We start from the raw sequence: 10,396 nt of genomic DNA, 5'->3' as shown, positions 1-10,396 counted from the left end.
TGCTGGCGTCCTGCTTCGGGCCCCCAGCGCGCATGCGTCAGGTCTGGCGTTGAAGTGTCCAATATGTCGCTGGAAGATCCGTTCTTCGTAGTCAAGGGGTAAGGAAGGGTTTCTAAATAAACTGTCAACCAACTTCTCCACCGTTTACTTACAGGACAAGTTGGATGTGTATGACGTTTGGGGTAGTTTCGTTTGATAACGTGGGGTTTAGAAGTTATCAACCTGTCTGTGGCAAGCTAATTTGCTAGCTAATGCTACAGGCTAGATTCGCAATCAACGTGCGGGTTTATGTTGACATTAAGGTAGCGACTTCGCGTTGGCGTGTCGTTGAAATCTAGTCTTCGTGTCAAAAATGATTCCTTGAAAGTTGGGTGGCGAGTTTGGGTCTATTGCAACGGGGCCGTTGACGGAGTGTTGTGAAATTGACAGGGATGTGTGGAGTGTTCACACAGATTTGTTTGGGTCAAGATAGGGCGTTACATCTCCGCGTTACCTAGAAATGTAGGCTAACGTTACATGCCTTATTAGAAGCTTTGATGGCACGTGTATTTGTGTGTGAGATAGAGGGAGATTGTTGTGTTGTGCCTGGAGTAGAGGGCATGCAGCTTCGCCAGCTTGCGACATTTGTATCATCAAACACATAGCTAAACGTGGGATCAGTGTGTAGATACATTGCAGTATCAAATCAAATTGTATTAGTCACATGCGCCGAATACAACAGGTGTAGGTAGACCTTACAGTGAAATGCTTACTTATCAGCCCCTAACCAACAATGCAGTTTAAAAAATACCAGTAAGAGTAAGAAATAAAAGTAACAAGTAATTATAGAACAGCAGTAAAATAACATCAACGATGCAAATAGGCTGGGTAGCCATTTGACTAGATATTCAGGAGTCTTATGGCTTGGGGGTAGAAGCTGTTTAGAAGCCTCTTGGACCTAGACTTGGCGCTCCGATACTGCTTACCGTGCGGTAGCAGAGAGAACAGTCTATGACTAGAGTGGCTGGAGTCTGACAATTTTTAGGGTCTTCCTCTGACACCGCCTGGTGTAGAGGTCCTAGATGGTAGGAAGCTTGGCCCCAGTGATGTACTGGGCCATAGGCACTACCCTCTGTAGTGCCTTGCGGTCGGAGGCGGAGCAGTTGCTATACCAGGCAGTGATGGTGCAGCTGTGGAACCTTTTGAGTATCTGAGGACCCATGCCAAGTCTTTTCAGTCTCCTGAGGGGGAATAGGTTTCGTTGTTCCCTATTCACTACTGTCTTGGTGTGCTAAGACCATGTTAGTTTGTTGGTGATGTGGACACCAAGGAATTGAAGCTCTCAACCTGCTCCACTACAGCCCCATCGATGAGAATGGGGGCGTGCTCGGTCCTCTTTTTCCTGTAGTCCACAATGATCTCCTTTGTCTTGATCACGTTGAGGGAGAGTCTGTTGTCCTGTCGCCACACGGCCAGGTCTCATCGTTGTCGGTGATCAGGCCTACCACTGTTGTGTCATCGGCAAACTTAATGATGGTGTTGGCGTCTGCCTGGCTGTGCAGTCATGAGTGAACAGTGAGTAGGAGGAGGAGGAGGAGGGGACTGAGCACGCACCCCTGAGATGCCCCCGTGTTGAGGATCAGCGTGGCGGATTTGTTGTTACCTACCCATACCACCTGCGGCCGGCCCGTCAGGAAGTCCAGGATTCAGTTGCAGAGGGAGGTGTTTAGTCCCAGGGTCCTTAGCTTATTGATGAGCTTTGAGGGCACTATGGTGTTGAACGCTGAGCTGTAGTCAATGAACAGCATTCTCACATAGGTGTTCCTTTTGTCCAGGTGGGAAAGGGCAGTGTGGAGTGCAGTAGAGATTGCATCATCTGTGGATCTGTTAGGGCGGTATGCAAATTGTAGTGGTTCTAGGGTTTCTGGGATAATGGTGTTGATGTGAGCCATGACCTGCCTTTCAAAGCACTTCATGACTACAGGCGTGAGTGCTACGGGTCGGTAGTCATTTAGGCAGGTTACCTTAGTGCTCTTGGGCACAGAGACTATGGTGGTCTGCTTAAAACATGTCGGTATAAAAGACTCGGACAGGGAGCGGTTGCTACATTGTTGTAGCTAACATCGTTAAATATAACCTAGCATTTTTCACTGTCTCTTTAACAAGGACTTGTTTAAAGTGTGTGTCAGGGAAATGCATTAAAGGTATTGTTAAGTGTGTGATGTGTATTTTTATGATGTGTGTCTAACCCAGGGCTCTCCAACTCTGTTCCTGTAGAGCTACCATCCTGTAAATGATCATTCCAAGCCTAATCTAGCACACCTCATTATAATAATTAGCTGGTTTATAAGATGAATCAGGTTAGTTACAACTGGGATTCAAGTGAAAACATACAGGAGGGTAGCTCTCCAGGAACAGGGTTGGAGTGAAAACATACAGGAGGGTAGCTCTCCAGGAACAGGGTTGGAGTGAAAACCTACACAAGGGTAGCTCTCCAGGCACATGGTTGGAGTGAAAACCTACAGGAGGTTAGCTCTCCAGGCACAGGGTTGGAGTGAAAACCTACACGAGGGTAGCTCTCCAGGAACAGGGTTGGAGTGAAAACATACAGGAGGGTAGCTCTCCAGGAACAGGGTTGGAGTGAAAACCTACAGGGGGGTAGCTCTCCAGGAACAGGGTTGGAGTGAAAACCTACAGGAGGGTAGCTCTCCAGGAACAGGGTTGGAGTGAAAACCTACAGGAGGGTAGCTCTCCAGGAACAGGGTTAGAGTGAAAATCTACAGGAGGGTAGCTCTCCAGGAACAGGGTTGGAATGAAAACCTACTGGAGGGTAGCTCTCCAGGAACAGGGTTAGAGTGAAAACCTACAGTAGGGTAGCTCTTCAGGAACAGGGTTAGAGTGAAAATCTACAGGAGGTTAGCTCTCCAGGAACAGGGTTGGACTGAAAACATACAGGAGGGTAGCTCTCCAGGAACAGGGTTGGAGTGAAAACCTACAGGAGGGTAGCTCTCCAGGAACAGGGTTGGAGTGAAAAACTACAGGAGGGTAGCTCTCCAGGAACAGGGTTAGAGTGAAAACCTACAGTAGGGTAGCTCTTCCGGAACAGGGTTGGAGTGGAAACCTACAGGAGGGTAGCTCTCCAGGAACAGGGTTGGAGTGAAAACCTACAGTAGGGTAGCTCTTCAGGAACAGGGTTGGAGAGCCCTGATCTTTTTATATGTATTTATTTAACCTTTTATTTAACTAGGCAAGTCAGTTAAGAACAAATTATTTTTTACAATGACGGCCTACACCGGCCAAACCCGGATGACGCTGAGCCACTTGTGCGCCACACTATGGGACTCCCAATCATGTCCGGTTGTGATAAAGCCTGATCTAACCCGTGTGTGTTGTCTCAGGGAGGTCCAGAAGGCGTTGTCTCGTGCCAGGAGCCTTTACGAACGCTGGGAGGAGCTTCTGGAGGAGGGCACTCAGGTACACACTGGACACACACGCCTCTTAACTGCATTTCTACTGGAATGTGTGCAGCCACAGCATGTATAACAACAGCTTAGAATGTGTGCGACCACAGCATGTATAACAACAGCTTAGAATGTGTGCAGCCACAGCATGTATAACAACAGCTTGGAATGTGTGCGACCACAGCGTGTAAAACAACAGCTTGGAATGTGTGCGACCACAGCATGTATAACAACAGCTTGGAATGTGTGCAGCCACAGCATGTATAACAACAGCTTGGAATGTGTGCGACAACAGCGTGTATAACAACAGCTTGGAATGTGTGCGACCACAGCATGTATAACAACAGCTTAGAATGTGTGCAGCCACAGCATGTATAACAACAGCTTGGAATGTGTGCGACCACAGCATGTATAACAACAGCTTAGAATGTGTGCGACCACAGCGTGTATAACAACACCTTGCAATTTGTGCGACCACATCGTGTATAACAACAGCTTAGAATGTGTGCGACCACAGCGTGTATAACAACACCTTGGAATGTGTGCGACCACAGCGTGTATAACAACACCTTGGAATGTGTGCAGCCACAGCGTGTATAACAACAGCTTGAAATGTGTGCGACCATAGCGTGTATAACAGCAGCTTGTCATCATCAATCTCTGACTTACTAGTGTAGCCTGTTCAGTCCCTACCTACCTGATATGTACTGTTACTGTTATCTGTAACTGTGCTCTATCTATAATGTACAGGTGAACATTGACTTTTCACTGTGTTCGGTCTCATGTTTGACATGCCTAAATGTGTTTTTGTTTGTTGTGCAGGTGAGCAAAGATGAGCTGGACTGGAGCACCAATGAACTGAGGAACTGTCTCAGAGCCATAGACTGGGACCTGGAGGACCTGAGTGAAACCATCAGTATCTTTTTCTGTCTTTATAAACATAACGCTTACACACACAGAGAGAACGAGGGAAAGAATGAAAGATGACAGAGTATGCTATATGAGGGCACTTCCATGTAAATGGACCAGGAGTCTTTACAAACGCTGGGAGGAGCTTCTGGAGGAGGGCACTCGGGTCCACACACACACACTGGACACACACGCCTCTTAACTGCATTTCTACTGGAATGTGTGCAGCCACAGCATGTAAAACAACAGCTTGGAATGTGTGACAGAGTATGCTATATGAGGGCACTTCCAGGTAAATGGACCAATGAGCACCAACGTCAAGTTCATAAGATCACATCGAATGTTATTTGTCACATGTGCTGAGTACAACAGGTGTAGACCGTACCGTGAAATGCTTACTACAAGCCCTTAACTCCATTTCTTAAACTGCATTGTTGGTTAAGAAAATATTTACTAACTAAACAAAAACATTTAATAAAAATTAACACAATAAAATAACAATAATGAGGCTGTATACAGGGGGTACCGGTACCGAGTCAATGTGTGTTGGGTACAGGTTAGTTGAGGTAATTTAATCATGTAGGTAGGGGTAAAGTGACCATTTTTAAAAATGTAACTTTTATTTAACTAGGCAAGTCGGTTAAGAACAAATTCTTATTTACAATGACATACTGTTATGTTTAGCTCATAGTGTCTCCTGTTACTGTCCACTCTTCTACTGACTGTTATGTTCAGCTCATAGTGTCTCCTGTTACTGTCCTCCTTTCCACTGACTGTTGTTTAGCTCATAGTGTCTCCTGTTACTGTCCTCTCTTCCACTGACTGTTATGTTCAACTCATAGTGTCTCCTGTTACTGTCCACTCTTCTACTGACTGTTATGTTCAGCTCATAGTGTCTCCTGTTACTGTCCTCCTTTCCACTGACTGTTATGTTTAGCTCATAGTGTCTCCTGTTACTGTCCTCTCTTCCACTGACATACTGTTATGTTCAGCTCATAGTGTCTCCTGTTATTGTCCTCTCTTCCACTGGCTGTTATGTTCAGCTCATAGTGTCTCCTGTTACTGTCCTCCTTTCCACTGACTGTTATGTTCAGCTCATAGTGTCTCCTGTTACTGTCCTCTCTTCCACTGACTGTTATGTTCAGCTCATAGTGTCTCCTGTTACTGTCCTCTCTTCCACTGACTGTTATGTTCAGCTCATAGTGTCTCCTGTTACTGTCCTCTCTTCCACTGGCTGTTATGTTCAGCTCATAGTGTCTCCTGTTACTGTCCTCTCTTCCACTGACTGTTATGTTCAGCTCATAGTGTCTCCTGCTACTGTCCTCTCTTCCACTGACTGTTATGTTCAGCTCATAGTGTCTCCTGTTACTGTCCTCTCTTCCACTGGCTGTTATGTTCAACTCATAGCTGTTTCTTTGTCTTTCTGTTGTCTGGTGGTCAAACCAAGAGTGTTAAAACAGTCTGATTCTGGAGAACCCTTCCCCCTCTCTCTTCCTCCCTCTCCAGTTAATGTCACCTCTCCCAGCTCTTACCAACACCTACCCATGAGCCTCTTCTCTTTCCATTTACTGTAACCAGTATCCTCTTCCACTGAGCACCAACCGACACCGGACGTATATGGACGTTGAAGAGTAGTTGACATTTGGTCAGTCCAGCCTGACCTTCATTTCAACGTCCACAGGCGGACTGGAACAAATCTGAACCTATTAAAGAATTATGTTTGGATTGTACAGTCAGTACAAAATAATAGTGGAGTACAGTAATGAAAAGTAGAGTACTCTACTGTAGTGCACTCTACTGTAGTGCACTCTACTGTACTGTACTGTATTGTACTGTACTGTATTGTACTCTACTGTATTGTACTGTACTGAACTGAACTCTACTATACTGTACTAAACTCTACGGCATTGTACTTTGCTGTACTCTACTGTACTGAACTCTACTGTACTGAACTGTACTGTATTCTACTGCACTGTGCTGTATTGTACTGTACTGAACTCTACTGTATTGTACTGTACTGAACTCTACTGTACTGTATTCTACTGTACTGAACTGTACTGTATTCTACTGTACTGTACTGTACTCTACCGAACTCTACTCTACTCAACTCTACTGCACTGAACTGAACTCTACTTTAGTGAACTCTACTGTACTGATCTCTACTTTACTGTACTGTACTGTACTGTACTGAACTCTACTGTACTGGACTGAACTCAACTCTACTTTACAGAACTCTACTTTACAGAACTCTACTTTACTGAACTCTAATTTACTGAACTCTAATTTACTGAACTCTACTGTACTGTATTGTACTCTACTGTACTGAACTGTACTATACTGTACTGAACTCTACTGCATTGTACTTTACTGTACTCTACTGTACTGAACTCTACTTTACTGTACTGTATTCTAGTGTACTGTATTGTACTGCACTGAACTCTACTGTATTGTACTGTACTGAACTCTACTGTATTGTACTGAACTCTACTGTATTGTACTGTACTGAACTCTACTGTATTGTACTGTACTGAACTCTACTGTATTGTACTGTACTGAACTCTACTTTATTGTACTGTACTGAACTCTACTGTATTGTACTGAACTCTACTGTATTGTACTGTACTGAACTCTACTGTATTGTATTGTACTGAACTCTACTGTATTGTATTGTACTGAACTCTACTGTATTGTATTGTACTGAACTCTACTGTATTGTATTGTACTGAACTCTACTGTATTGTACTGTACTGAACTCTACTGTATTGTATTGTACTGAACTCTACTGTATTGTACTGTACTGAACTCTACTGTATTGTACTGAACTCTACTGTATTGTACTGTACTGAACTCTACTGTATTGTACTGAACTCTACTGTATTGTACTGTATTGTACTCTACTGTATTGTACTCTATTGTACTGAACTCTACTGTACCGTGTGTGTGTGTGTGTGTGTGTGTGTGTAGAGCGTAGGCCTGTGTGTGCAGTTACAGATGTTCAAAGATATTCTTGAGTCCAAAGGGGGGGCACTGCCCCCCTCCGGGCCTCCCACCCTGCCGTACTCGGCAGAACCCCATTCCTAACAGTTCCTGAGGAGAACCCTAAGATCTGTGTGTGTTGAGCCTTGACCCTCTCCCAGGTATCGTTGAGTCCAACCCGGGGAAGTTCCGTCTGGGGGAGAATGAGCTGCAGGAGAGGCGAGACTTTGTGGAGCGAACACGGCAGGCCGTACAGGTAACACAGTGTAATATCACTACCTGTCTGTCACCGGCAGGTAGCCTAGTGGTTAGAGTGTTGGGCCAGTAACCCAAAGGTTGCTGGATTGAATCCCTGAGCTGACAAGGAAAAAAATGAGTCGTTCTGCCCCTGAGCAAGGCAGTAAACCCACTGTTCCCTGTGTGCCGAAGACGTGGATGTCGATTAAGGCAGCCCCCCGCACTTCTCTGATTCAGGGGGGTTGGGTTAAACGCTGAAGACACATTCAGTTGTACAACTGACTAGGTATCCCCCTTAACCTACCTCTATAATGGAAAAGGGGATTTCTGCAGCTACATTTGATTGGATTTAATCTACGGTGTGTAGTCTGTTGTTGTAGCTGCTGTAGCTAACACTGTGTGTTGTTGTAGCTGCTGTAGCTAACACTGTGTGTTGTTGTAGCTGCTGTAGCTAACACTGTGTGTTGTTGTAGCTGCTGTAGCTAACACTGTGTGTTGTTGTAGCTGCTGTAGCTAACACTGTGTGTTGTTGTAGCTGCTGTAGCTAACACTGTGTGTTGTTGTAGCTGCTGTAGCTAACACTGTGTGTTGTTGTAGCTGCTGTAGCTAACACTGTGTGTTGTTGTAGCTGCTGTAGCTAACACTGTGTGTTGTTGTAGCTACTGTAGCTAACACTGTGTGTTGTAGCTGCTGTAGCTAACACTGTGTGTTGTAGCTACTGTAGCTAACACTGTGTGTTGTTGTAGCTAACACTGTGTGTTGTTGTAGCTAACACTGTGTGTTGTTGTAGCTAACACTGTGTGTTGTTGTAGCTAACACTGTGTGTTGTTGTAGCTAACACTGTGTGTTGTTGTAGCTAACACTGTGTGTTGTTGTAGCTACTGTAGCTAACACTGTGTGTTGTTGTAGCTAACACTGTGTGTTGTTGTAGCTACTGTAGCTAACACTGTGTGTTGTTGTAGCTACTGTAGCTAACACTGTGTGTTGTTGTAGCTACTGTAGCTAACACTGTGTTGTTGTAGCTGCTGTAGCTAACACTGTGTTGTTGTAGCTGCTGTAGCTAACACTGTGTTGTTGTAGCTGCTGTAGCTAACACTGTGTTGTTGTAGCTGCTGTAGCTAACACTGTGTTGTTGTAGCTGCTGTAGCTAACACTGTGTGTTGTAGCTGCTGTAGCTAACACTGTGTGTTGTAGCTACTGTAGCTAACACGATGTGTTGTTGTAGCTACTGTAGCTAACACTGTGTGTTGTTGTAGCTAACACTGTGTGTTGTTGTAGCTACTGTAGCTAACACTGTGTGTTGTTGTAGCTACTGTAGCTAACACTGTGTGTTGTGTGTAGGAGATGAAGGATCAACTCTCCAGTCCCTCTGTTGTGGCCCAGGCAGAGAAGAAGAACAGACAGGTTGGTTTGCCTGTCTACACACTTTCTCTCTCTCTCTTCTCTCTCCTCTCTATACACACACACCTGTATGTTGATACACATTGACTTATGCAGGCATCTCCTCTGTCTCACACATTATAACATCAGCTGGTCTCTGTCTATCTCAGGCTCTGATGGGTGCGTCTGGGCAGGACAGGTCTGATGGTCTGGAGTCTCACCTGGTGTCAACCAACTCCAGATACATCCAGGATCAACAGGAACAGCAGCAGGTAGGATGGAGGGAGGGAAGAGGATTAGCGTGAAGGTTTCTGTGTCTCCTTGATATTTAAGGAACAAGATGATGGTTTAGGGCTGAGCTGCGGTGTGAACATGAAGCTACGGTTGGGGTTAGGAGGAGGAGGATGATGATGATGATGATGGTGTTCTCCACAGTTGATCATGCAGGACCAGGATGAGCAGTTGGAGCTGGTGACCGGAAGCATCAGAGTACTGAAAGACATGTCAGGACGCATCGGAGATGAACTAGACCAGCAGGCTGTGTGAGTACACACACACACACACACACACACACACACACACACACACACACACACACACACACACACACACACACACACACACACACTTGGTGTTGAGGGTCAATGGGAGTAATGGGAAGGGAACAGGGATTGGAACCTCTCCACCTGCTGCCCTTAAGGGACCACACCTCCCTCCCTCTTCCACTGGTTATCCTGACTTAAATAGGGTTGGAACCTCTCCACCTGCTGCCCTTAAGGGACCACACCTCCCTCCATCTTCCACTGGTTATCCTGACTTAAATAGGGTTGGAACCTCTCCACCTGCAGCCCTTAAGGGACCACACCTCCCTCCCTCTTCCACTGGTTATCCTGACTTAAATAGCCGCCTCATATGTGTGTGTGTGTAAAGAAAGGACATACCTAGTCAGTTGTACAACTGAATACATTCAACTGAAATGTGTCTTCCACATTTAACCCCTCTGAATCAGAAAGCCTTTAATCGGCGTCATCGGCCCCACGGACAGCAGTTGTTGTTGAGAGATAATCGCCTTGCTCATGTGCGTGGTTTTAAAGGGTTCAAGGAGCCTCTGTGTGTACTGAACGTTTACATGTGAATCCCATTGTTGTCATGTAATCTCACAGTATACTTCCCATGCTGAGACGTGTGGTTTTAAAGGGTTCAAGGAGCCTCTGTGTGTACTGAACGTTTACATGTGAATTCCATTGTTGTCATGTAATCTCACAGTATACTTCCCATGCTGAGACGTGTGTGGTTCAAGGAGCCTCTGTGTACTGAACGTTTACATGTGAATTCCATTGTTGTCATGTAATCTCACAGTATACTTCCCATGCTGAGACGTGTGTGGTTCAAGGGTTCAGGGAGTGTGTAATTTACGTGTTCATTGTTTGAGGGATTCTCCTGTATATTCCAGT

At 45.4% G+C, this 10,396-nt stretch overlaps 1 protein-coding gene across 2 annotated transcripts in view; it reads left to right on the top strand.

Annotated features, from left to right (window-relative positions):
- Positions 1–10,396, top strand: part of LOC139424416 (syntaxin-10-like) — an 18,754-nt gene continuing 8,358 nt past the window's right edge. Inside the window, exons 1-7 of one of the 2 annotated variants that reach the window (XM_071176202.1) lie at positions 1–98; positions 3,378–3,453; positions 4,263–4,356; positions 7,487–7,581; positions 8,904–8,966; positions 9,113–9,214; positions 9,378–9,484. In XM_071176202.1, coding sequence (XP_071032303.1) covers positions 64–98; positions 3,378–3,453; positions 4,263–4,356; positions 7,487–7,581; positions 8,904–8,966; positions 9,113–9,214; positions 9,378–9,484 — 572 coding nt within the window. In that variant the 5' untranslated portion in view covers positions 1–63. The remainder of the gene's footprint in view (positions 99–3,377; positions 3,454–4,262; positions 4,357–7,486; positions 7,582–8,903; positions 8,967–9,112; positions 9,215–9,377; positions 9,485–10,396) is intronic. The other variant, XR_011635936.1, reaches the window with a different exon arrangement.

This window comes from Oncorhynchus clarkii, chromosome 13, assembly GCF_045791955.1.
Source record: "Oncorhynchus clarkii lewisi isolate Uvic-CL-2024 chromosome 13, UVic_Ocla_1.0, whole genome shotgun sequence".
Lineage (NCBI taxonomy): Eukaryota > Metazoa > Chordata > Actinopteri > Salmoniformes > Salmonidae > Oncorhynchus > Oncorhynchus clarkii.
This window is presented reverse-complemented; position numbering and strand designations above follow the sequence as displayed.